General features: G+C 44.3%; 2 protein-coding genes across 2 annotated transcripts; both read left to right on the top strand.

Moving 5' to 3' along the window:
* Positions 1-59: 59 nt before the first annotated feature.
* On the top strand, positions 60-13,538 carry LOC308238211 (olfactory receptor 8B8-like; the record flags this gene model as incomplete). Its single annotated transcript, XM_080649884.1, has 3 exons — positions 60-131; positions 11,202-12,095; positions 13,479-13,538. 3 exons carry the CDS (start codon positions 60-62, stop codon positions 13,536-13,538), a joined length of 1,026 nt encoding a protein of 341 aa, XP_080506010.1.
* Positions 13,539-21,639: 8,101 nt separating this feature from the next.
* On the top strand, positions 21,640-22,572 carry LOC308238068 (olfactory receptor 8B4-like; the record flags this gene model as incomplete). The annotated part of the gene is made up of 1 exon (XM_080649631.1): positions 21,640-22,572. Exon 1 carries the CDS (start codon positions 21,643-21,645, stop codon positions 22,570-22,572), a length of 930 nt encoding a protein of 309 aa, XP_080505757.1. The 5' UTR covers positions 21,640-21,642.
* Between the last annotated feature and the right edge of the window lie 4,112 nt (positions 22,573-26,684).

Here is a 26,684-nt window from a genome sequence, read left to right as displayed (position 1 = left end):
CCCTTCTCTTTCTCTAAGCAGTTCCTTTCCTTTTCCCTCCCAGACCCTCTCGGAGGAGAATGGCTGCAGATAACACCTCCTCGGTGACAGAGTTTATCCTCTCGGGCTTGACAGACCGGCCAGGACTCCAGCTCCCCCTCTTCTTTCTGTTTCTAGGTTTTTACATGGTCACTGTGGTGGGGAACCTGGGCATGATCACGTTGATTGGGCTGAACTCTCACCTTCATATTCCCATGTATTTTTTCCTCTTCAACTTGTCCTTCATAGATTTGAGTTTCTCGACTACCGTCATCCCCAAAATGCTGATGAGTTTTATCTCAAAGAACATCATCTCCTATGCAGGATGTATGACTCAGTTCTTTTTCTTCTGTTTCTTTGTGTTTTCGGAATCCTTCATCCTCTCAGCCATGGCATATGACCGCTATGTTGCCATCTGCAAGCCACTGTTGTACACGGTCACCATGTCTCCGCAGGTGTGTTTGTCTCTTTTGCTGGGTGTCTATGGGATGGGGACTTGGGGGGCTGTCGCTCATACAGGAAATATAATGTCTCTGACCTTTTGTGCTGACAACCTTGTCAATCATTATATGTGTGACATCCTTCCTTTCCTCGAGCTGGCCTGCAACAGCTCTTACGTAAATTTGCTGGTGGTCTTTATTGTCGTGGCCATTGGCATTGGGCTGCCTATTGCTACCATTTTTATCTCCTACGGCTTCATTCTTTCCAGCATTTTCCACATTAGCTCCATTGAAGGCAGGTCCAAAGCCTTCAGCACCTGCAGCTCCCACATCATTGCAGTTTCTCTTTTCTTTGGGTCAGGAGCTTTCATGTATCTCAAACCGCCTTCTGTTTTACCCCTTGACCAGGGGAAAGTGTCTTCTCTATTCTATACCATCGTGGTACCCATGTTGAACCCATTAATCTACAGCCTGAGGAATAAGGATGTCAAATTTGCCCTGAAGAAATCCTTGGACAGAATAACTTCCTTTTGGAAAAGAAAAACTAGGAATTGAGAAAACGGATGAGGAATTTTTAATTAGAGTGTTAGTATTTCTATTTTTATTTTTGATAAGGAATTCAAGTTTCATGCTTTTCTATTCTATATATAAAGGAAATTTTAACTGTCCCAAATGGGTTTATTCTCACTCATTCTCACCCCCTAAATCTTCCTTCTTTATTTTATGAAAATAGTTTCTGCAATTATAGAGTACCCAATATTGAATGGGGCTTCAGAATCATTTAGTCTAGAATTTTATATAATACATCACACTGGCGAGTCAGAAGTATTTGTGGGTTGTCCAGGACTATAAAGCTTTCTGGTGGCAGAGCTGGAACTGAAATCCCAGCTTGAATCCCAATCCAATTTGTTTTCCCTTATGTCATGTTTTCTTGCCCCATCTCTTTGTTGGAAGATTTCATTTCACATGTTAGTTGACCTAGCACATCCAAATTACAAATGTATTTGCAGTAATCTCATGCTACTTTCACAAAATAATTTTAATATAGCACATTTTGTAAGAGAGTAGGAAGTGAACACTTTTGTTGAGTTATTCTTGGCAAAATGACAGTATCAGTGCCTGATTAATTTTGTAGTGTGAAAGTGGGAAGTATGTTAGGTTTCACAGGCCAGTATGGCGACCACTGGATTGGTGGTGGAGTAGTGGGACATAGGTGAGTGAGCTAGGGCTTCCAGGGGAGAGAAATTGAGTTTTATGGGGTATAAAGATGATTGGTAGAGGTGTCATATCAAGGCTGAGTCAGAGTTTAGAGCAGGGGTGGGCAAATTTTTTGACTCGAGGGCCACAATGGGTTCTTAAACTGGACCGGAGGGCCGGAACAAAAGCATGGATGGAGTGTTTGTGTGAACTAATATAAATTCAAAGTAAAGGAACGGAGGGGAGAGCAAGAGAACCCTCCTCTCTTTCGGCTCCACGGGCCGGATAGAACAGCCGAACGGGCCGGATCCGGCCCGCGGGCCGTAGTTTGCCCACGGCTGGTTTAGAGTCTCATTTCAAGGGTTATCTTGGTTGTGGAACAAAACGTTTGGAAACTTCAGTACCTAATGTGGTAGTCACGGTCATGCTGGTATTGAGCACTTGAAATGTGGTCATCCAAATTGAGACATACTGTAGGTGTGCAAAGTAGGTGTAAAATACACACTGAATCTTAGGAGAATATGAAAAATAATATAAAGTATCTCATGGATACTTTTTTACTTTATTACATGTTGAAATGATAACATTTTGGATATATTACGTTAAATAAAATAGATCATTAAAATGAATTTGTTTCTTTTTTAAGGTATCTTCTAGAGAGTTCAGAATTGTATATGTGGCACACAGTCTGTTTCAATGGGTGACACCAGTCTGGAGGATGTCACAGAGCCTCCTTGGTGACTGTGGGTACAGATTTAGTTATCAGGACAGCACCAAACTGTTGCTTCTTAGGAGAGGCAATTGCTATAGAATTTTCAGGGATTGCAGAAGCCTTGATATTGTAATATTGAGGTGTATGGATAAGAGATGGTGACCTTATGTTACGTTCATCAATCTGCCATATTAAGTAATAGAAAATGGAGCTTTGTATTTTTTTAAAGTCATTATTATTTAGAGAATTATTTAGAGAACTAGAGGCCTGATGCATGAAATTCGTGAAAGAGTAGGCCTTCCTTCCCCTGGCTGCCAGCACTGGCTCCCCTCTGGCACCTGCAACCTGGGCTTCCCTCGCAGCCCCGGCTTCATCTGAAAGGTCGTCCAGAAGGATGTCCGGTCTAATTAGCATATTGCACATTTTATTATTATAGACTAGAGGCCCATTGCACGAAGATTCGTGCAATAGGCCTTCCTTCCCCTGGCTGCCAGCACTGGTTTTCCTCCAGCACCTGGGACCCAGGCCTTCGCTCTGGCCACCGCCTTTTGTCTTCGCTCAGGCCGGAGCCCTCAGTGTTCATTCCAGCTGGAGCTTTCAGTCTTCTCTACTCCGGCTGGAACGCTGCTCCTGTAGCTCCCTCTGCCCCCTGCCCCCGCCTCATTGCAGGCATCCCGGCTGCTCTGCACCTGTGTATGCAAATTAACCCGACATCTTTGTTGGGTTAATTTGCATACTCGCTCCTGATTGGCTGGTGGGCGTCATGGTGGTATGGTCAATTTGCATATTTCTCTTCTATTAGTGTAGATAGTTTTTGTCTAAACCCAACTATTATTGGTAACAGTTTCCTTAAGAAGCAATGACAAATGAAGTTCTGGGAAATATTTTGACTGATGGACTTTTCCTTAGGTATATTCACTTCTGTTGGGAAATAGAGGAAGTTTGATTAACTGTTTAATTTTGCCCTTTGATTTTGCTTAATGTTGCCAAAAAGAAAAGAATAAGCATATAAAGGGAGGACTGAAATGAGATTGAATAGATCCCTGAATTTAGGGAACCTAAAGCCTGTGTTATTCATCTATATTGTGGTATATATGGATAGATTTATTATTTTATATTGCTGTGTAGTATTCCATTATGTGAATATATAATTATTTAGCCTGTTAATAAAGTGAGATACTTTCAAATTTTTGGCTATTACTAATAAAGCTTTTGTAACTGGACAATAAATATATCCGTGCTGTCTGTCACTACTTGAGTCAATTAAGCAGAGAAAGGGTTGAATCATATATGAGCCTTTATTTCAGTACTGCTGACAGCATGGGAGAGCAGCAGGTCATCCACAAAAATCTGCTCTGCAGCCCCCCATAAGCCAGCTGCTTATATTGGGTAGAAGGACAAAGATTACATGGGAAAATAGCCAAAGGGTATGCCAATGGGCAGTTAACAGGTAAGCAGAGGGCTGGGGATCTTCAAATTTCATAACTTAATTTTTACAATATCCTGTTATACATAATCTTATATGATAGAAGGCCAGCCACCATAAGCGTAACGACCAGAACAACCAGAGACCAGAACCACCACGGCCCCTCACCGGGCTGGCCCTGCCCCCAAGCAAGAGGTTAGGGGTGATCAGGCAGGCAGGCAGAGTGGTTAGGGGCAATCAGGTAGGCAGGCCAGTGGTTAGGGGCGATCAGGTAGGCAGACAGCCCCTTGCCGGGCTGGCCTAGCCCCCCAGCAAAGAAAGAGGGAGGCCCAGGCCACCGGCAGCAGTGACTCTGTGGCAGGTGTGTGGCAGGCCAGAGATCGCCCCACAAAGGGAGGCCCAGGCCAGCCAAACCATTGCAACCCATGCCTGTTGCCTGCAGAGGGAGGCCACCAGTGGCAGGGTGGGGTGTGGGAGAAACAGCGCTGCATAGATAGCAAGCAGTGACAGCAGTGGGGTGAGGCCAGCTGCCTGCAGTCGGGGGAGGGAAAGCCCTGACAGGCCCTGATCTCAGGCCAGGCCTAGGGACCCTACCTGAGGGGTCCTGGATTGTGAGAGGGTGCAGGCTGGGCTGAGGGACGCGCCCCCCCCCCCAAACCCTGAGTGCATGAATTTTCATGCACCAGGCCTCTAGTTATTAATAACAAGCTACAACGTTCACTAATGACTGATTACTATAATCGTGTTGTATTCATTTCCCTTAAACGCTTTATGCACAGGTGCACCATTTCTCCCCACTGATACTAGCAGTGAATAGTTTAGCAGCCAACTGCCACATCATTAGTCTTGGACTGACTTGTTTGGTGTGCATAACAGGAAATATTTTGCTTTCGGAGAACAAGAAAAATAGGTTCATTTGTGTTATGCTTATTAATTTGTGCAGTTACTCAGTGTCTGGTAAGTTAATGTTCAAGAAAAAATATTAATTTTTATTAAAATGTTCTATTATTTTATGTTAACAGTTACTCATTTATTTAAGCCCTTTGTATTCAGCATCTCTATCTAAATAAATGTACGTTTCTATGAAAAGTGAAGCTTTTGTGGCCCTCATAAACGTATACCTTGTTTATTTGGCCCGTGTTAGCCTTTGAGTTTGACATGCTTATTTAATAATTGAATTATAATAATTTGATAATAGCCCTCACTAGTTTGGCTCAGTGGATAGCACATCGGCCTGCAGACTCAAGGTTCCCAGGTTCGATTCCGGTCAAGCACGTACCTTGGTTGCGGGCACATCCCCAGTAGGGGGTGTGCAGGAGGCAGCTGATCGATGTTTCTCTCTCATTGATGTTTCTAACTCTCTATCCTTCTCCCTTCCTCTCTGTAAAAAATCAATAAAATATATTAAAAAATAATTTGATAATAATGGAAGCTGGTTTCAGTGGAGCCTGGGGGTTTCACCAGTTCATGCTGGTCACATGGGTGGATAATGCCTGTGATACCAGCCCACTCGAAGCAGAGCAGACTTCGGATTTTTTCACACCAAGAAACAGCCCTGGAGACAAAGTGCATCTGCTGCAACTCAGTGGTGGCAGGACAAGGAAGCCAGGGCCCGAAGAGGACCCCTCCCTTTGCATACTCCCTCCAGCTGTTGCTTTAGCCTTTACTCCTCCTGTGACTATAAAAGGTTTGAGTTGTGAGTCTTTTCAGCAATGGAATACTTAAGGCAATGAATGCACAATTAACACATCAGTAGGTGATAGGTAAAACATAGGAAGGAGTGGAATCACTCTGGGAATTTACATGGGATGAGGGGATGAGAAAGGTGAGGTTGGAAACTTGAGGCACTTAACACTTAAGGATGGGCAAGGAAGAGGGCCGCAGATGTACTGAACCGAACAGCCAGAGGTAGAGGAGGCGGGAGTAAATATTCCTGTTTGCAGAGAGGAAACCCCAGGCCGAAAACATTTTTACTTCCCCAAAGCCACACAGCCAGATGTTTATACTCCTAAACCTGGTTACTTCAACTGCAGCATTACTTCGGGACAAAAACTAGTCTAGAAAAGCTCCTAGAGAAAGCTTTGCAAAGTACCAAATAAAAACATGTTCCAGAGGTTTTGTGGCTTTCCTGACCAGCAGAGATGTGAAAAAATAGCAGAGGCTTTACCGCCCTGCAATCAGGATTTCTGAGACATCTTTGTCCAACAAGGAAAGTCTTTGCCTTTTTTTTTTTTTATAAGATTAGTGAATCGGCAGTTTTAGGATTCATTTTTTTAAAACTTTTAAAAAATATATTTTATTGATTTTTTTACAGAGAAGAAGGGAGAGGGATAGAGAGTTAGAAACATGGATGACAGAGAAACATCGATCAGCTGCCTCCTGCACACCCCCTACTGGGGATGTGCCCGCAACCAAGGTACATGCCCTTGACCGGAATCAAACCTGGGACCCTTGAGTCCGCAGGCCGACGCTCTATCCACTGAGCCAAACCAGTTAGGGCTAGGATTAATTTTTTAAGTCAGTGAAGACATTCCCACTTTTCCCTGGGTTAACCCTGCCCTCCATCAAATTGCCTTCAAGTAAGGCCACCTCCTGGCCTTTTCTCCCTCCAGCACAATCTTGGAACATGGTATGCCCTTAACACGCCTTGAAATCACATATTTTGTATTGCTAGTGTTAATGCAATGTGCTTTTTATAGCATATACATTTCTCAGATAAATGTTACTTAGAAATGGATTCCTGTTTTCAAAGCCCCAAACTGTGGGCTGTGATGAAGCTGAGCTCTGGGCAGCTCCTGACTTGGGAAGATGTCCAGCTCTTTCTGGTACTGAGTGACTGTCCTTGGCCAGTCCTCCAAATCTCTTCACCCTGCAGGTCACAGCCAAAAGGTACGTCATCTAGCAGGACTGTCGGTTTTCTGTCCACATTAGCATGTTGCAGGCGTCCAAAATCTTTGCAGTAAAACCATGTATGGGTAACCCTACATTATTTGTTTACCTTTTGGAAATGGGTTTGCCACGTAGCTATTTATCGGAAACCTCTGATGAAATCCTTAGTATTGGAAAAAAAAGCAAACGTATCCCTGAATTTATCTCGTTTCAAATGTGGGCTTTTATTGAACCATATTTGTATTTCTTTCTATTGAGCTTGGTAAGTATTATAAACAGTAGGCACATTTGTCATTCAATATTAGGTGTGTCATATTAGGCATGTAAGTTAAACAGTATTTCAACGTATGATCTTGCCTCAAACTCACTTTTAATATAGCTGGGGCTGGAGAACTTCAAATCCCAAAACAGTAGATGAAAAGTAAAAGGCACAATTTGACCAAGTGGATAAAAAGAGACATGGAAGCCCAGCTGGTGTGGCTCAGTGGTTGAGCATCGACCTATGAACCAGGAAGTCGCGGTTCAATTCCAGTTAGGGCACATGCCCGGGTTGTGAGCTCCATCCCCAGTAGGGGGTGTACAGGAGGCAGCTGATCAGTGATTTTCTCTCATCACTGATATTTCTATCTCTGTCTCTCTCCCTTCCTCGCTGAAATCAATACAAATATTTTTTTGGGGAAAAAAACACACATAATACATGTAATTTACATAAACCTACCAACAAAGTGCTTGGTACATAGGTTTCACTACATGTTAATTACCCCCCAATATAGACCTCCAAGATTCCTTCTAATTCTAGGATTCTATGTTAAATAGATATATCATTTATATATAGATTTGTATGGTAAGGAATTGAAAATGTTTAATGAAAGTAAATTGAGATTAAATATAATGCAGAACCACGTGACTCCTAATGTATGCTTTCTCCGGAGCTCACTGAGGCCACTGCAAATGAAGACATCCCAGCTGCCATCTTTTCTCTTCGGCGATGTCTGTGCCTCTTCTCATGAAGCTGTAACTTGTGTTTGGCCAACTGGTGTGAGTGACGGTCAATGCCCTTGAGGCCAACCTTGGGCCACCCGAAGTCTGAGGGTTAATGCTTGTGCAGGGGAGACATTGTGTTGCATTTACATGTGTTGCACGTGAAATGACATAAATAAACCATAATTTTTAAAAAGATGGAAAAAATAGAAATAAGTAATAAAGAAGCACTATATAGAGATTCAGGTTTTCGAAAGAGGGCAGTTCTGTAACTAAAGGAGTGCGGTTAAGAATAGAGCTTCCCACACTGCTTCCTGCTTGGGCTTTAGCTGCTCTTTAGGGAACATGACTTTAGTGAAAAAACCCCAGTTGAGAAGATTTTGAGATGTAGTTCCCATGGCAACAGGCTCTGAAGTGACATAAATCCAGAGGAACTTTGCTTGGTTGTTCTGTCATCCAAACAAGGATCCTCCAAAGCTCAGAGAGAAAAGTCAACTTGTAATGAAGCTTGAGCCTTCTTTGCTTTCTGCGCCTCAGGGAGCCCTTTTCCTATGGGGCGTATTGCAGGTTTGTAATAATGATTTCTTTGGTTGTGGTTTGATGACAGGGGTTGGGATGTATTGTTATCACCATGGCCGGGGCAGATTTCTCAGTGTAAGATTTCTGCTTTAGGCCTGTTGCTGTTGAGCAGTGACCAAGCTAGATCCCCGTGTGGAGGACTGGCAAGCACTGGGTTCATGCAAATGTCACCCAACACTTACACATACAGCACGCCCACAGGACAGATACAGGGGTTGTCATTATCTTGCCAAGTGTAGCACAGGCAACTGCCAACATGGCTCTGGTTATAAACCCCGTTCATGATGACTCCAGCTCTCCCATCCTGACCAAAATATACCTCTCATCAACTGAGTGCTGTGTGAAATTCTATCATGAGAGATCTATTTGTGGGTTAGAGATGTTGTCTTCATTATTACCTTTTTTAATGAATGGAAGAGGGTCTGGAATGTGTCTGATCCTCGGCAAGTCTTTATAAGACTGTGCTGATGAATTTGTGAGATCTTCCTTGAGAGCGGGTTTTAATGGAGAATCAAAGGCAGAGCAGGTATTAGGACTCTGAGTATTTGGGGAGGAGGAATGTTGACTGAGATTAGAAATGGGTACAGAAAGAGGAGATTGGAGACTGTCAAGGAAACCTCTCCTGACTGTAATTTGGCCTTTGGTATGGAAGAGTGTGGCTATTTGAAAAATAGGGCATTGGTGGTGGGACGGGAAGTAGTCGAGGGCCTTAGAACATGTCTGTGGATTAAGCATGTTGGAGAGATGGGCCTTAGATATAGTTTTGAAGAAAAGATATGACTTCAGAGCAACTCTAACTTCTATCAGCTCTCCTCTCCCACCTTACAGTAGCCTCCCTCTGGCCCCTTTCAGCATGACCTAGCTCTTAGCAATCCTTTTCTCTAAGCCCCTAAAATGCGATGTAGCTGTACTGAGCTCAAGCAAGACCGAAAGACTGGGATACAGAGGGATATGTTTTGCCCTGAGAGAGGGGGAGTTAGAAAAAGATCAAAGCAAGCAAGACAGGGAAACAAACGTTGCTGGATCCAGTGGGATGAAGGCCATCAAGCTACAAGGCCGTCACCCTGAGGGTCACTCTGAGAGTCCTGGAGCCGGACTGAGAGCTGGGAGGTTAGAGGGCAGGGCCTATCGAGGAGAATTCCAACAATTTAGCAGTTTGGGGGGAAAACTGTTCTTAACTAATAGGGATTGTTCTTCACGGTCAAGTTCCAATCCCAAGAGATGAGAGAGAAGATTTGCTTCTCCCTGCTCTGGTATTGGGCAAGTCCTGAGATACACGGAAATGTAAGTGGTGTGTACAGTGCACTCCTTGAACTTACATAACATTTTATTTTCACCCTTTCTAGATCTTACACTTTTTTTGCATCTTTAGTTATATGTGTTCTCTCATCTTTTCCAAGAGAATGTCAGAGCCTTGAAGGCAACGTTTTATTCCATTATATCTCACAAGGAGACATTAAATGCCATTGTTAAGAATGCCTGATTTGGAGTTAGCTTCATATCTGTTAAATTACACCTCTAAGATGGGAGTGATAAAACCCAGGTAGCAGGACTGGGGGAGGGGATTAAAATGAAGTATTACATTAAAATGGTATTGATCCCGACACGCTGAGGTCAGCATCTAAGTGTTAGGACAGGAAGCGTGTTGGGAACACATAAGAAGTGTGCAACAAGTGAGAGCTGATTATTCTTGCACAGTGTTTTGCATTTCACTGAGCAGATGTTCATTGAACCAATAATGTTTTTAAAACCCCACGCAGACATTATCAAGGGGCTAAGCAAAAAGGCCTCCTTTTTTAAAGTTAGTTTCTCGGGGCTGTGATCCCAGGGGAACCTCTCTGGCTTCCTACTTCTAATCAGGTCCCCAGATCTCTAAACCCAGAAGAAAACTCCGTCTCCTGCCACCAGCTGGCACTGATCACAGGCGAGAATGCTGGCTCCCTCCCCCATCCCTCCGCCCCCACCCCCAAGCTGGGAAAAAGCCTCAGGGCAAAGCCTCAAACAGCTACCGCTTCTTTAGCTCCTTTAGCTCGGAAGGAATTCTAAGTCAGCCCAAGCAGGACAGAAGCTAAAGGGGTGCTGTTAGTGCCTTCATCCGGGTTAGCACTGTGGCCAGTTAGTTATCCGTCTGAACAGCTGAGGAGAAGGCGCATCACGGACCTTCAGGCTGAAGGCGGGTGAGTGACTGAACCTGGGATGAACTTTTCCAAAGTTGCCCACCTCAGGTAGTAACGGCCTGAAGAAAGATCGCCTCGCCTTTTTTTTTTTTAAAAAAAAATATATTTTATTGATATTTTACAGAGAGGAAGGGAGAGGGATAGAGAGCTAGAAACATCGATGAGAGAGAGACATCGGTCAGCTGCCTCCTGCACACCTCCCACTGGGGATGTGCCCGCAACCAAGGTACATGCCCTTGACCGGAATCGAACCCGGGACCCTTCAGTCCGCAGGCCGACGCTCTAGCCACTGAGCCAAACCGGTTTCGGCTCGCCTCGCCTTTTTACTGTCTCACTTGACCATGAGGTGCACGCTCCAGCCAGTGGGACTGGCTGTAACCTCCGAGAGGACTTTCCCCAGGGATTGAGCACAGTTTTGATCAACTCTGGCAGAAACCAGAGTTGGAAGGACGCAATAAATGGACCCAAGGAAAGATCTGGGGGCTCCTCCGTGCATCCTGGGGACCCTCACTGTGGAGGCAGGTCCCCCGCCAGAGGCAGAGTCCAGGATGTTGGGAGAACAGACCGCAGGCACCCAGAAAGCCTTTGTGTTGAGGTTCAATGTCTGTCTGAGCGGATCTAATTCTCAGGAACGGGGAGGTGACTGGGAGGGCAGCAGCGTCTCTCTCCCTCTAAGCGACTCTTCTTTGTTCCACAGAATGCCCTAAGTGAGGATGGTGGCCGAGAATTCCTCTGTGATGGAGTTTATCCTCACAGGCCTAACCCACCAACCGGGACTCCAGACGCCCCTCTTCTTCCTGTTCCTGGGTTCCTACATGGTCACCGCGGTGGGGAACCTGGGCTTGCTCACACTGATCGGGCTGAGCGCGCACCTGCACACCCCGATGTACTTCTTCCTCTATAACCTGTCCTTCATAGATTTCTGCTACTCCACCGTCATCACTCCCAAAATGCTGATGAGCTTTGTCTCGGAGAAGAACGTCATCTCCTACGCAGGGTGCATGACTCAGCTCTTCTTCTTCCTTTTCTTTGTTGTCTCGGAGTCTTTCATCCTGTCAGCGATGGCATACGACCGCTATGTCGCCATCTGTAACCCGCTGGCGTACGCAGCCACCGTGTCTCCCCGGGTCTGCTTACTTCTTTCGTCAGGTGTCTATGTGATGGGGTTTGCCGGGGCCATGGCCCACACCATGGCCATGGCCAGACTGACCTTCTGTGCCAACAACCTGGTTGATCACTACATGTGTGACATCCTCCCCCTTCTTGAGCTCTCTTGCACCAGCACCCACGTGAATGTGCTGATAGTTTACGTGGTGGTGGGCATCGACATTGGGGTGCCCACCCTTACCATCTTCATTTCTTACGCCCTCATCCTCTCCAGCATTCTCCATATCCGTTCCTCCCAGGGCAGGGTCAAAGCCTTCAGCACCTGCAGCTCCCACATCATTGCGGTTTCTCTTTTCTTTGGATCAGGGGCCTTCATGTACCTCAAGCCATCTTCCCTTTTACCTCTGAGCCAGGGGAAGGTGTCTTCCTTGTTCTACACCATCGTGGTGCCGATGCTCAACCCCTTAATCTACAGCCTGAGGAATAAGGATGTCAAAATTGCTCTGAAAAAAGCCTTGAGCAAAAGAACAATAATAACCCTTTTTCCTGAGAAAGGGGCAATAGGGACCGTAGGAAAGGGACTGTTTTCCTTCCATAGATGATTCAGGTTTCATTCGTTACGTGGAAGACGTTTCAACTCTTTCTCAAACAAGTTTAGCCTTCCCATTTTGTTTTTGTTTTAAATATATTTTCTATTGATTTCAGAGAGGAAGGGAGAGGGAGAGATAGAAACATCCATGATGAGAGAGAATCATTGATCGGCTGCCTCCTGCACGCCCCCCACTGGGGATCGAGCCCACAACCAGGGCATGTGCCCTGACCCGGAATCACACCGTGACCTCCTGGTTCATAGGTTCATAGTCAACCACTGAGCCACACCAGCCGGGCGATCCTTCCCATTTTAAACGTCCTTTAATTCTTAAATATTCTTAAGACTATAGGTTACATTTCGTAGACCTGAAGAACCTTTTAATTCAGTTCTCTCACGTTTCTGAGAATAGATACAGGCCTGGGCACCTTCCCTAAGGTCACTCTGTTACTCAGCAGCAGAACTGGGACTGGACCCCAGGCTCCTGATTTCTGACATCACTTGCTATGGCTCCCTTTCTTAGCCCTGGGCGATTTCACTTCAAATGTGAGCTCCTCCCCGACGCTGAAATCTAGTCCTGTCGACAGAAATTAGTCAAGGGCTAATTTTAAATATCACATTTTTGCGAGGAAGTAGGAGGTTTAGGATTTGGTTGAGATGGTCTTGGCTAAATGACCAGACGAATTCTGGAAGAATTCTGCAGAGTGTGCGGGGGAAGTGTGCTAGGACTCACAAAGTGTCAAGCATGGCGCCGCCTGAGACTGTGGTGCGCAGCTTCGGGCACTTGGACTTGAAGGGATTTGGCAATGCTGGGAGGAAGGCCTTATGCATGTCAAGGTTATGTCTCTGGATCTATTTTTGTTCATCATTTTATGTTGTTCATTATATTCCATAAATGAGTGAGATCATGTGATATTTATCTTTCTCTGACTGGCTTATTTCACTTAGCATAATGCATGTCAAGGTTATGAAGGACAGGATTTGGGAATGACTTCCACATAATCAGTTCTTTGCTCCATTTCAAACTGTGCTGGTAAAGTCAGGGGAGGGGGAGGGGAGCAGGGGGAAGAAGTCTGCAGCTCCCAGCTCAGCTCAGGATCTGGAGATGATTTCAGAAGCACAGAGAGCCTTGTGTTACCAGCCAATAATCAGATTAGCACCACCCAGCAGGCGGTCAGCAGTAGGAATGACCACTGACCGTTACCTACTGTGTGAGGTGAGGGGTAAGACTGGGTGAGGGGCGGTGGTAATTCTCTGTGTACTTCTCCAGGTCTCCTTTCCAGGACCTTATCCAAGTCCTGGCAGCCATTTCCTAATGGCTCTCCCATAGGCTCTCTTGCCCTCTGGTTTCCGGTTGGGATAGGCCAATGGCAGCATCCAGCATCGGCAGAGGAAATCAGCGGGTAGGAGCGTGCTGCTGTGAGTTCACTTCCCTGACTTCCTTCCCTGCCAGTAACCCAGCGCCCATGTCCTTCCTGGTCACAGCGCCTGCTGCCTCCTGGGTCTTCATGCCAGGGGGTGGGGGGTGGGGGCGTGTCTCTGCCTTGGGAGCCTCAGGAGCCCCATGTCTTTTCTCTCAACCAACTTTGGGCCCACCCCCACGCACACAGTTCCTTCGTTACATTTCTCAATTACTCTGCTTCGGGGCGTCATCTGTTGCCTGCTGGGGCCTGACTGGTACGATTTCCAGGAGAGGATGGAGGAGTTGCACAGCGCAGGTGTGGAAATCCACAGCCCACTGGCGCCGTAAGGCAGGCAGCGCTGCCTCTTGGTGTAAAAGAAAAATGTAAGTGAATGTGTTTGTGAAGCAACGGTATGTGAGACGCTGTGAACATGCTTGTGACTTACCAGGTTCTCTTTGGGAAGATGCTCTTGTGTCTGGAAAAATGAAGTCTGGATGGATAGAGAGTTTTGCCTTTGGGATGGCACAGGTGAGTACTAGCAAACATGAATTCAAAAGAATGAGAGTGGCCCTAGCTGGTTTGGCTTGGTGGGTAGAGCATCGGCCTGCGGACTGGAGGGTCCCAGGTTCGATTCCGGTCAAGGGCACATGCCTGGGTTGCGGGCTCAATTCCCAGTGTGGGGCATGCAGAAGGCAGCCAATCAATGATTCTCTCTCAACATTGATGTTTCTATCTCTCCCTCTCCCTTCCTCTCTGAAATCAATAGGAATATATTAAAAAAAAGAAAGAAAGAAAGAATGAGAGTGAAGCGAGAGAACAGGGCTTTAGACGGCACAGAATCGGTGGGCAGCGCTGAATGCGGGTGAGTGTGGCGGGAAAGGCGACAAGCGGAGACGCAGAAAGAGCAGGGACTTGGGAACTGGAGGGTGGAATCGGATTTGAACTCTCAGCTTTTACTCTGCAGCCATGCGACCGGAACCAAGTTACTTGATGTCTCTGAGCATCAATGCCTTTATCTTTAACTTTTTTTAAAAGAATTACTAAGGCAATGAAATGATAAGTGCTCAGTTAATTTTCTTCCCACTAGGTTCTTGGCCTCCTGCTACCAACATTTCCACAAATTTATGGTTTGAACTTGAGACAATTATTTTCTCTTTCTGTGCTCATGCCCGATTCTATGAAAATGATTATGCTCGATCAGATTATTTCTACATTCCATCCCATGTATATATTGAATGAGTAGTACATGTTCATTTACAATTATTTCCAAAGAGAGAAATAATTTACTTTTTACTCCATTTTTACTCCATTTTTCTGGCCCTCCTGTCTCCTCCCCCCGGGCCCAGCCCAATTGCTTGTTAGTTGTATATTTTTAGATGGTTGGGGGCATGTAGGAGGCAGCCAATTGATGTTCTGATCTCACATCAATGTTTCTCTCGCCCTCTCCCTTCCTCTCTCTCTAAAAATAAATTAAAAACCTTTTTAAAAATTATTGTGCCATTAGTTCCTTAGATGTTCAACATAATTATTATTATTGGTATAGCCTACATTGCATTTAAAAAGCTACCCAGATGATTCATTAAATGCATTTCTGTTTACCCAGCATAGAAACTTATTATTTATTCTACTAACCAGTGTAATTTAGCTTATTAAAGCAAAGAGGAGTCATCAAAGAATTGAGTGTTTTTAAAAAGTTGTGCAGGCCCTAGCTGGTTTGGCTCAGTGGATGGAGCGTCAGCCTGCGGACTGAAGGGTCCCAGGTTCGATTCCGGCCAAGGGCACATGTCTGGGTTGCGGGCTCGGTCCCCAGTAGGGGGCGTGTAGGAGGCAGCCCATCAATGATTCTCTCTTATCATTGATGTTTCTCTCTCCCTCTTCCTTCTTCTCTAAAATCAATAAAATATATTTTAAAAAAAAGTTGTGCAGGAGTATGAAACATTGTCTCTGAGATTTAACATCTGTGTTTATTTTACCCTCCAAACCCCATCGGAACAACATTTCCTTGGAAGGGGAGAGATGGTTTAAAACAAAGCAAAACTTTGAGGGACGGCCCTTTCAGAAGGTGATTTTGACAGGTGTGTCTGCCTTCATCTCAGGGACATGAAAAAGTTGCCCCGTCTCCGCTCCCTGCGCCCAGCCTCCTCAATCTCCAGTCCCATTATACCAGCCAGGGTTGTTCACTGCAAACAGCAGGAGTAGGTCCTGGTTAACTTAGGACCAAAAAAAAAAGAGTGTTAATTGGCAAGAAATGGCACTCTTAGTTCGCTCTTAGAACAAGCTGGGGAACCAGCTCTTAGAGCCAGGAAGGACTGCGGGGAGGCCAGCCTGCGCTGCCCACGCCTGCTGGCACCACCAGCCCCAACGTGTGTCATCAGTTGGTAGATTCTTTGTCTTTGCCAACATGAAATGTTCCTGTTTCTTGGTGTCACTTGCCCCACACGTTGGTCCTGCCTGGGAACGTGACTGGTTGAGTTCAGGTCTTCTGTTCTCTGGAGAGATTTCACAGAAGCGGGCTGGTCCTGCCTCCAACCAAGGCTCATACAAGAGTACGTTCCCAGGGACGTTAATTCCTTCCTAAACACCAAAGGAGGTTTAGTGCTGGACCGTCATAGACAAGCAACTCTTTTACCCCTTCTTACATTTTGGTTTTAAACCTGAATTTCACTTCCTCGGGGAGGCTTTCCCTGAGTTTCCTGACTCAGTAGGACACTCCTGTTAAATGGTTTCAAGGCCCCCCAGAACTTCTTGCTAGCATATTTATTGTATTTCTAAGGAGTTATGTGTAAGTATCTGTTTATTCTAGGTTTCTCCATCTGGATTATATATTTGAAAGGGGAAGAGCTATAATGGTTTTGATTGTTGCTTTATTCTTAAAGCAAAGCACAGGGCCCAGAATGTGGTAAATGCTTTCTTTATATCTGTTGGACCTTCTCCATTTCTATATTTCTTAAATTATATTTCTTAAATTATATTTCTAAGTTACACACTCTTTCCTCCCCACCCCCTTCAGCTGATGCTGACTTCTGGGTAATTTCTTTAGATCTACCCTCCTGTTTACTTATTTCCTCTTCACCCGTGTCTAATAGGCTGTTTAACATATTCACAGAGTTTTAAACTATCATGTTTTCAATTCTAAAAGTTACATTTGATGTTTTTAAAGTCTGCCTTTTTTTCTTTGAACAGGTTAAGTGCATTTATTTTGTATTCTGTCCCTGATAAGCCTAGCAAATTTGCAGGTCTGTTTCTGTAGCTTGTGGTTCATCTTTCATGGTAATTCTCATTCCTAGTGGCCCAATTTGTGTTTGTTAAGTGATTTCCATTAAGGGCTCATGATCTTTGAATACTTGCCTGGAAAACATTCTTTGATATCTCGATTTAAATTGTATTCTTTAGAGAGGAATTTTTTTTTATTACATGTATAATGTGTTTTGTTTTTTTTACCTGAAACACAGAGGTGGTTAGAAATTCATAGGGGATATTTTTTTTCTTCTTTCCACTCTTCTACAGCCAAGACCAAGTCAGACACATATCTTTGCCTTCCTCTTCTTCTTCTTCTCCTTCTTCTTCTTCTTCTTCTTCTTCTTCTTCTTCTTCTTCTTCTTCTTCTTCTTCTTCTTCTTCTTCTTCTTCTTCTGTGGGCTTTTTCTTCCTTTAACTTATTTATTTTTAATATTTTTATTGATTTCAGAGAGAAAGAGAGGGGGAGAGAGGGATAGAAACATCAATGATGAGAAAGAATCATTGATCGCTGCCTCTTGCACGCCCCCTACTGGAGATTACTAAACAATCAAAGACGTTTAATAATCTTAGTGTTAAAAAGTTTGGTAGGATGATCTATTAAAATATGAATTTGTTTTTGTTTGTTCTTCATTTATGTTTTAAGTAAACTTTTCATTTAATTGTCACACAAGCATATTAGCTTGGTGAATTTTTACAAACTGAACACATCCATGGAACCAACCCCTCTCAGAAGCAGAACATTGTCAGCACCCTGAAGCACCCACCCTTCACTTTCCTTTGCAGCCACCCCATGACCTCCCAGCCACAAATAACTGCCATCTGACTTCTGACACCAAAGATCAGTGTCCTTGCTTTTGAACTTCATGTAAATGAAGTCATTAAGTATGGTTTTTGTGTTTGGCTTCTTTTGCTTCATAATAGGTTTGTGACATTTGTGTATGTTATTAATTTTCAAAGCTATATGGAATGCCACTTTACTAATATCCTACAATTTATTACCCAGTCTATAGTCGATTGACATGTGGGCTATTTTCACATTGGAGCAATTATGTATAATGCTGCTATGAACTTTCTTGGTATGTCTTTAGATAAACACGTGTACTTATTTTTATTGGGTATATACCGCAAAGTAAAATTGCAAGTCAAAATATATACATATGCCCAGGTTTGTTAAGTACTACTACTAATAATCAATTTATTGTGCTCAACAACGTACCAATGGCTACAGTGTAAAATTGTACCAATATTTATTCCTTGTACCGATGTAATTGCTCTTCCTTTATTCGTCTTCCACGTATTTCAGGCAGGTATCTAGTGTTCGTAATTCTTTGCTTTAGGGTTTGGGGCTAAGTACAAACCAGAAACAGGTTGCAGTTAATGCCCTTCTCATTTTTAAGCCTAAATTGACTGGAGATATAGTATTGATTGGCCTGGAAGAGTAGGTTCTTTTAATGAGAACTAAGAGGGCAAGGAGGGCAAAAGGCTGAGAGACATTCCCTTGGTCAGAACTAGGATGGAGGCCAGTGGATCTAGGACAGCCGTGGGCAAACTATGGCCTGCGGGCCAGATCCGGCCCGTTCGGCTGTTCTATCCGGCCCGCGGAGCTGAAAGAACAGAGGGTTCTCTTGCTCTCCCCTCCGCTCCTTCACCAGCAGCAGTGTTAACATGGCAACGTCGGGAAACACAGCTGCAGCTCCTTCTTCTGAGTGGGCGGATTTATATCCGCCCATTCAGTAAAAGGAACAACCTCTCAATCTTCCAGAGGCTCCTTGTAATGCCCGCGGACGCGTCCCCCGACATCACCCTGGGAATGCGTAGACACGTTATCGTGGTGATGTAGGGAGACATGCCCCTGGAGAGCACAGTATCAGAACATTAGCTAAAAAGGAGACCAACAACACTGTTCCCACTGAAGTTGATGTTTTAAAGACCAAAAACCTTTCAACCCAGTCTACATTGCCATCTACATCTACGTCCCGGGCATAATTTGGAAGTTGCACTAAAGAAAATGTTTAATTTACTGATTACACATTTTGTTCTTTTCTATTTGTTTTAGTTTTAAATTATTTTATCATATTTAAGTTTAATTTGAAAGGCTTTTGTACCTTTCCTTTGTTAGGCAATTTTATTTTGCCTTTGCCATCTTCAATATAAGCTATGTTATTGTGCTATGATTCCTCCATTTTTTGAAGTTTCAAATTATAATAATTAGTGTTTACATTCTTCTTGTTAAAATGTTTGAAATGAATAAAACTATTGAAATAAAAAATAAAAAGACCGTACCCTTTTATGTAATGATGTTTACTTTGAATTTATATTAGTTCACACAAACACTCCATCCATGCTTTTGTTCCAGCCCTCCGGTCCAGTTTAAGAACCCATTGTGGCCCTCAAGTCAAAAAGGTTGCCCACCCCTGATCTAGACGGTAGCAGAGGCCAGGGAATCTGAATAGCTACTTATACTTATTTTAGTAAAGTGACTGTATCATTTGTTATCCAAATGCAGACACCTGAGAGTGATAGGGCGTGTACTAATAATTATAGTGATAATGGGTGGAAATCCGCACTTTTCCAGGCAAACTGGGATTATTTTAGGTAGCCTCAGTGGAAACTTTTAAGTGCAGTTGCTCACATCTTTGAACGTTTCTTAGAACAGTCACGGAGCAGATCGTAGGGAGAGCAGCTTTGTCCCTGGAGAATGCCAGGATTGAAAACTTGAGGTACAACTCCTGTTACACCGTGAGCCTGCTTATTCACTGTTTATAAAGTGAATTCATGCAGGTGAGTGTGTGTGCTTTCTTACATATTCATGGAACATTCTGATCTCCTCCTATAGAGCAAAGGCCTGTGCGGCCCTCAGCAGAGCTGAGAGCAGGTGGTCTCTGTGGTGGTGGTGTCTCCACTGTTCTGAGCAGCTCATGGTGCTGGGAACACATCGTCTGAGGTGCTCTCTCTTAACACCTGCAACTCTGATCTAACTTCTTTCGTTTTGTTATTATCCTCAAAACTCCCTTCAAAAACTTGGGAATGGTGGCTAAAATAAGTCCTGGACCACTCTTTCTTAAAGTCAAGATTAAGTATTAGAGTGAATGAAGGAGAGGAAAAGTGAGGCCCCCAACCTTACACAGGAAGTCCCTGAAGTAAAAGGGAAGTGTGAACGCAACACCCGAGTCCCAAGATGCTGTGTAAGCATCATAATCCCAGCCATAAACAGAGTGCCGTTTCTTCCCTGCAGGCACCATCTGAAAAATTCCCAGGGGAAATGGTGCCTAATGAGGTTCCCGAGGCCATCCAGCAGCATAAAGCTCTTCATAATATACTAGCCAGGGTTCTGGTGAAATGGAGGGTTCTATTTTTTTTCTCCTGAAGTTGACGTGGACCCGCTGAGAAAATCCACCCAGAAAACGTGGTCTATTCCTAGAGCTCCTGGAGACTGGGGTCTCTAGAAGCTCTGATTCTCAGCACCAGGGGCATCAGAAGAGTCAGTACCTGGAGCTGTCTGCTCTATGCACTGCCACCATCTTCTCCTTCGGGCTCATGGAGAAAGAGATGCACAGGGCCCAGCACTGAGGGATCCAGGAAGAAGGAAGGGGAATATCTGAATCCCATCTTCTCAGATGAGCTTCTTGTAAACCCACAACCAACAGATCTGGGATGGACTGATCCTTCCCTTGCTCTCAATACTGACTTGGATGGAGTGAAGGGGCTTATAGGAGGAAGGTGAGCTGGGGACAGAGGACCCCATGTATGGCTGGGAGAGGGCAGAGAGTGGGAGACATAAGAGCTCTCAGTACATCCTAAAGCAGTGGGCTTTGGGTTGTACTCCTGGCTCTTGGGGTGTCTTTCTGAGAGTCCTTGGGCAGCCAAGTCAGGTATTCAATCTCCTCATCTCAAGAGGGAACAGAATTCTTTTTTAAAAAAATATATTTTTTTATTGATTTTAGAAAGGAAAGGAGAGGGAGAGATGAAAACATCAATGATTAGAAAGCATCATTGATCAGCTGCCTTCTGCACGTCCCCTACTGGGGATCAAACCCGCAACCCGGGCATGTGTCCTTTGACTGGAATCGAACCCAGGGACCCTTCAGCCTACAAGCTGATGCTCTATCCACTGAGCCAAACCAGCGAGGATGGGAACAGAAGTCTTGCTGCCCATGCTAAGAAACTCTAGCTTCAATTCATGATCAGCCCAGGGGAGCTGAGATAGTCACAGGCATGTTGTGAATAGCTAAGCTGGGGGCACAAGTGAGAGAGCGTTACCAAACCAAAGTCCAAGGGCCCGATGCTTCAAAAGGCCAAAACTCAAAACATCAGGGTTTGAAGTAAGTAAAGATTTATTGATCGAGAAGGTGCCAACCAAGAAGATGGGGGACCTAAAGGTGCCTCAAATCCATCTTGCTTGCTGGACTAGGTTAAGGGTTTTTAAAGGGCTATGGGGAACAGGTGTGCGGAAGTGCTGGTGGGACAAGTGGGACCTTGGAACTTGGCCATTTTTGGTAAAGGGATGTCAATACCAGATCTTCCTGGACAACAGACCCTTGGCTTATGAAAGGGTTCCGGTGTTCAAGTTCTGGTTATGTCCTATGTGGGGCAGGGGAGGGGGACATGCAAGATTTTGGTTCCAGGTGCAGCTGGGGCCACCGTTCTCTCATCTGTGCATGCTTCACCTGCATGACGCGTGGTTTTGGTCTGTTGTCTCTAAAAAGCAACCGAGCACCTCATCAAACAGACCAGAACCATTCTGAGCTGGTCCCACAGTTACAAGAAGAACGGCAAAAGGGAGGGCATCCACACACAGTCTCATCTCCTATCACTCATGCTTGTGCCTATCATCAACCTATTGTATCTTACCCCTTGTTTCCACAGACAGCTCCCCAGAAGAGAATGATTCTGAGAAACAGCTCCTCGGTGACTGCGTTTATCTTTGGGGGGTTCTCAGAACAATCAGAGGTCCATCTCCCCCTCTTCTTCCTGTTCCTAGGGCTCTATGTGTTTACTGTGGTGGGCAACTTGGGCTTGGTCACCTTAATTGGTCTGCATCCTAGCCTTCACACTCCAATGTACTTTTTCCTCTTCAACTTGTCTTTGATAGACCTCTGTTATTCTTGTGTCTTTACTCCCAAAATGCTGCATGATTTTGTGTCAGAAAATATCATCTCTTATGCGGGATGCATGGCTCAACTGTTTTTCTTCTGTTTCTTGGTCAATTCTGAGTGCTATGTGCTGGTATCGATGGCCTATGATCGCTATGTGGCTATCTGCAGTCCTCTGCTGTACACGGTCACCATGTCCCCCCAGGTGTGTGCTCTGCTGATGTTTGGTTCATATGTGGTAGGGTTTGCTGGGGCTGTGGCCCACACTGGAAACATGCTGAGACTGACCTTCTGTGATTCCAACATCATCGACCATTATCTGTGTGAAGTTCTCCCCCTCTTGCAGCTCTCCTGCACCAGCACCCATGTCAACGAGCTGGTGTTTTTTATTGTTGTTGGAATGGTCATTACAACATCCAGTATCAGCATCTTCATCTCTTATGCTTTGATTCTCTCCAATATCCTCCGCATTCCTTCTGCTGAGGGAAGGTCCAAAGCCTTTAGCACCTGTGGCTCCCACCTCACGGCCGTGGCTCTGTTTTTTGGGTCGGGGGCATTCACCTATTTAACAACCTCTCTTCCGGGATCTGTGGGCCAGAGCAAATTTGCTTCAGTCTTCTACACCAACGTTGTTCCCATGCTTAACCCTTTGATCTACAGTTTGAGGAATAAGGATGTTAAACTTGCCCTGGGCAAAACCCTGAAAAGGGGGCTTTGCTGATGGTCCTGTCTGTGCCAGTTAGTTACTGAGAAGCAGCACAGGGTCTTTTTATCTACAGGCGGGGAGGTTTTCATCTTGTTTCTCCAGTAGGCTCTTCTCCCCACTTTAAAAATTGAAAGCATCTTGCTTATACGCTTCTTGGGGATTATACTATTTTGAACTACTTAAACTGGTCCGTTGTGTGAAATTTAGCATTGATTAAGTGGTTACAATTTACGTGAGTCTAGAGCAGGCCCCAGAGATTAATAAGATGAGGCCCCACATGTTCCATCCTTTTCTTGGTAGGCTAAATGGGTTCTTGCACGTGACATGTCTGGCTGGGAGATGGAGGACATGGTGGTATGAGGGTCCAAGAGAGTGAATTTGTTTTTTTCTATAGGAGCAGCTAGCAAAGACCAAATGTAGATACCTTGGACTATAGGTAAGATAGTCTTCCAGTCCCCAGAAAGATGGCTTGGCTAGGAAGATCATAAATTATCTCTTTCATATACATAAATGTGCATGCAAGAGCAGGCTTCACCCAAGAGTTCTGCACATAGTGTGAAATGTAAAGATAAAACTAAAATATTTCATTTCCAAGTTTCAGAACTCTTAGGCCTTGGAATAGTAACCAAGGGGTAGGCGGTCTTGTAACTGGGTCAGTTCCTTGGGCTCTGGATGCTAAGGCTGAAAGCAAAAGAAGAAAAAAGGAGGCGCTCCAGTGTACATGGTTATGTTAACTGCTACCTCTCTTCTGCCCTGGAGATATGTGTGCATTAGGGAGGGGTTTTGGGAAAATTCTTCTATCCTTTAAAGTAACTTTAGACTTTATCGTCTCTGAGAGAGAGAGAGAGAGAGAGAGAGAGAGAGAGAGAGAGAGAGAGAGAGAGTTACAGTTAACTATTAATGAATCAGAGCGTTACAGCTAATTATTAATGAATCAGGAAGAAAGAAAAGTTATATTACACTCTCGACTTGCGGGAAGACTTGGAAGGATCCAGATTTCGAGTGCCAAAACCCACTCTGAACTACTTGGTTGAAGGTGCTGCTATTCTTGATTGAATAGCTTGGGTTTTGAGGAATACATCCCCATAAACTGCCCTGAGCAATAGGCAGGAAGGTGAACCTCTCGGGCCAGGCCAACCCATGTGGAGAGGTGGGAGCGAAGACTCATGATGAAGCCAGAAGAACGGGGCTCTCTGAGCAGAGGCTGGAGCTTGGGGTGTCCTTGAGGAGACCCTCTGTCAGAAGTATCCGCGCTTTTCTCTTGGCTGTGGGGAGAGTCATAAAGTACCGCGTCTACGTATTTTGCTTTTCTTCTATTTCTCCAACTCTTCCACAACTCAGCCTAGTTTCAAAGCGGGTCTTGGTTTGAGAAACCAGGCAGCAAAGAGAAGTAAGGGTTTCCTCACATTCACTGCTCTGCTGACATTCCTGAGGGAGTGGTGACATCGCACCGAGCAGAAAGGTAGTTCGCGTGTTCCAAGTCTGGGTCAGAAGCAAGACATGCTGGGATGGAGCTGAGAGCAGCCCACGAGCACCTGCAGCATGGAGGTGACTAAGGAGGAGACAGGAGACAAACCTTAATTCCAGCCCAAATATGCTAAAGGAAGGAGATGTGTGAAGGCGGATTATGCCTAGGTTATGATAATGAGGCTTAACATTTACTGAGCATATGTTATACCCTCGGGCACTGTTTGGAGCACCTTGCATATATTAACTCATTGGAATTGTGCGAATGCCATACTGAACCACTGCGAGTCAGCCCTCTCTCGTCTCAGTCAGCTGGACTCTGCCCTCCAGAGGTCCGTCTGTGTCTGGGCATGTGGGAATCTGGGAGATTAGGAGTAAGTCAAGAATGAGGAAGGATAAGAGTAAATATAGTCCGATACAGACATTAAAAAAAACAACAACAATTACCGCCCAGCAGGGCATGGCTCAGTGGTTGAGCATCAATTCCCAGTCAGGGCTCAATCCCCAGTGGGGGATGAACAGGAGGCAGCCGATCAATGATTTTCTCTCATCATTGATGTTCCTATCTCTCTCCCTCTCCCTTCCTCTCAGAAATCAATAAAAATACATTAAAAATAAAAGAAAATGAAAAACAATTGCTATTGGTACAAATGAGTATGGACAAGAAATAAATGAGAACAGTAAGTGTATGAGTAGAAAGGAACAATTATTAAGTAAATGCAGTAAAGCCCGAGAATAACTTTCCTTATGTTCATCCCATATTGGCAGGGGGGTGAGTAGAGGCGGAGCATAAATCCGACTTAATGGAACGCTGGGTTGGATCTATTGGAAAGCAGCCCCTTTGTCACCAAAGGTCTGAAATGATAAAACTCAGAAGGCTTTTCGTGTGCCTCACTTTAAAAAGTGGGGGCCGTTACTGTATTAATTTGAATCTGCAGTGTAAGCAATAAAGCCATGTACCCCTAAAAAAGACACGGGGTGGCTAAAGGACAAGAAAACAAGACCCTTACATATGGTGCCTACAAGAGACTCGCTTCAGATCAAAAGACACACAGACTGAAAGTAAAGGGATGGGAAAAGGTATTTCTTCAAAATGCAAACAGGAAAAAAGATGGGGTAGCAATACTTATATCGGACAAAATAGACTTTAAAACAAAGGCTATAATGAGGAAATGAAGAAGGAGCCAGCATTTCCACTTCTGGGTACTTAGCGGAAGAAACCCAAAACACTAATTCAAAAAGACATGTGCATATGTTTATTGCAGCATTATTTACAATACCCAATATATGGGAGCAACCTAAGTGTCCACGATTAGATAAAGAAGTGATGCATATATACAATGGAGTATGGTTCAGCCATAAAAAATAATGGAATCTTGCATGTACATGGACGGGCCTGGAAGGTATTGTGCTTAGAAAAATCAGACAGAGCAAGATTAGTACCATATGCTTTTACTTATATGTATAATCTAACAAACAAAAGAAATAAATAAACAAAACAGAAACAAACTCAAAGATACAGAGGACATTTTGATGGTTGCCAGATGGGAGGAGATTGGGGGAATGGGTGAAAAGGGGAAGAAATTAGGAAGCACACATTGGTAACTACAAAATAGTCATGGCATGGGGATGTGAAGTACAGCATAGGGACTATCCTATATAATAAAAACCTAATATGCAAATCGACCAAACAGCAGAATGACCAGTTGCTACAACGCACACTGACCATTAGAGGGCAGAAGCTCAATGCAGGAGCTGCCCCCAGCCTGCAGGTCCCAGGCCAACCAATGTGGATGCCAGTGGGGGCCCCCTGATCGCCCCGCTGGTCGCCCTACAGATCGGCCCTGATCACTGGCCAGGTGTAGGGACCCTACCCATGCATGAATTTCATGCACTGGGCCTCTAGTAGTCAATAATGTTGCAATAACTATGTATGGAGTCCCCAGATGGGTACTAGATTTATCTGGGTGATCAGTTTGTAAGATATACAAATGTCTAATTACTCTGTTGTACACCCAAAATGAATATAATGTTGTATATCAACTGTAGAAAAATAAAAACTTATTTTAAAAATAAATAATATTGGAGAACATAAAAAACTAGGTTCATAACACTTTCTATAAGCACGTTTAACCATTAATTCATCAAATCTTTCATTTACTCAATAACTACATTTATTGTACTCCTACTACATTCCAGGTATTGTAAACAAAACAGAAAATACTTGTGCTAACATTCTAGTGATTTATTACATTGAAATCACTTGTTTATATTTGTGTAAATCATTTATATTGTGATTGCCATGTCTTATCCATGCTTTCTTCCCGACACAACATAGTAAGTACCCAGTAAGTGTTTTTTTTCCAATAAATTTTGCAAATTGAATATATTCAAACTGTTTTATTTCAATTTTGCTATAAAGAACACCTTTATAAAGAGTTTATGCTTTAATAATGAGTTGAACATTTATATAAGGAGCTATATAAAATCCATGGCTAGGGGCCTAAGAAAGTTGCAAAATAAAATCTTAAGCAAAATTCACTTTGCTGGGGGTTGGGGGCTAAACAATGTTGCTGAGTCGCCAGCACCACCTGGTGGCCACTTACGTGAACTGCTTGATTCAGTATTTGAAGTTTCTCTTGAGTGTCTCCATTCTTGGA

The sequence above is a fragment of the Plecotus auritus genome (assembly GCF_963455305.1).
Source record: "Plecotus auritus genome assembly, chromosome: 13".
Lineage (NCBI taxonomy): Eukaryota > Metazoa > Chordata > Mammalia > Chiroptera > Vespertilionidae > Plecotus > Plecotus auritus.
Note: the sequence above shows the minus strand (reverse complement) of the source record. Positions and strands in the feature narration are given on the sequence as shown.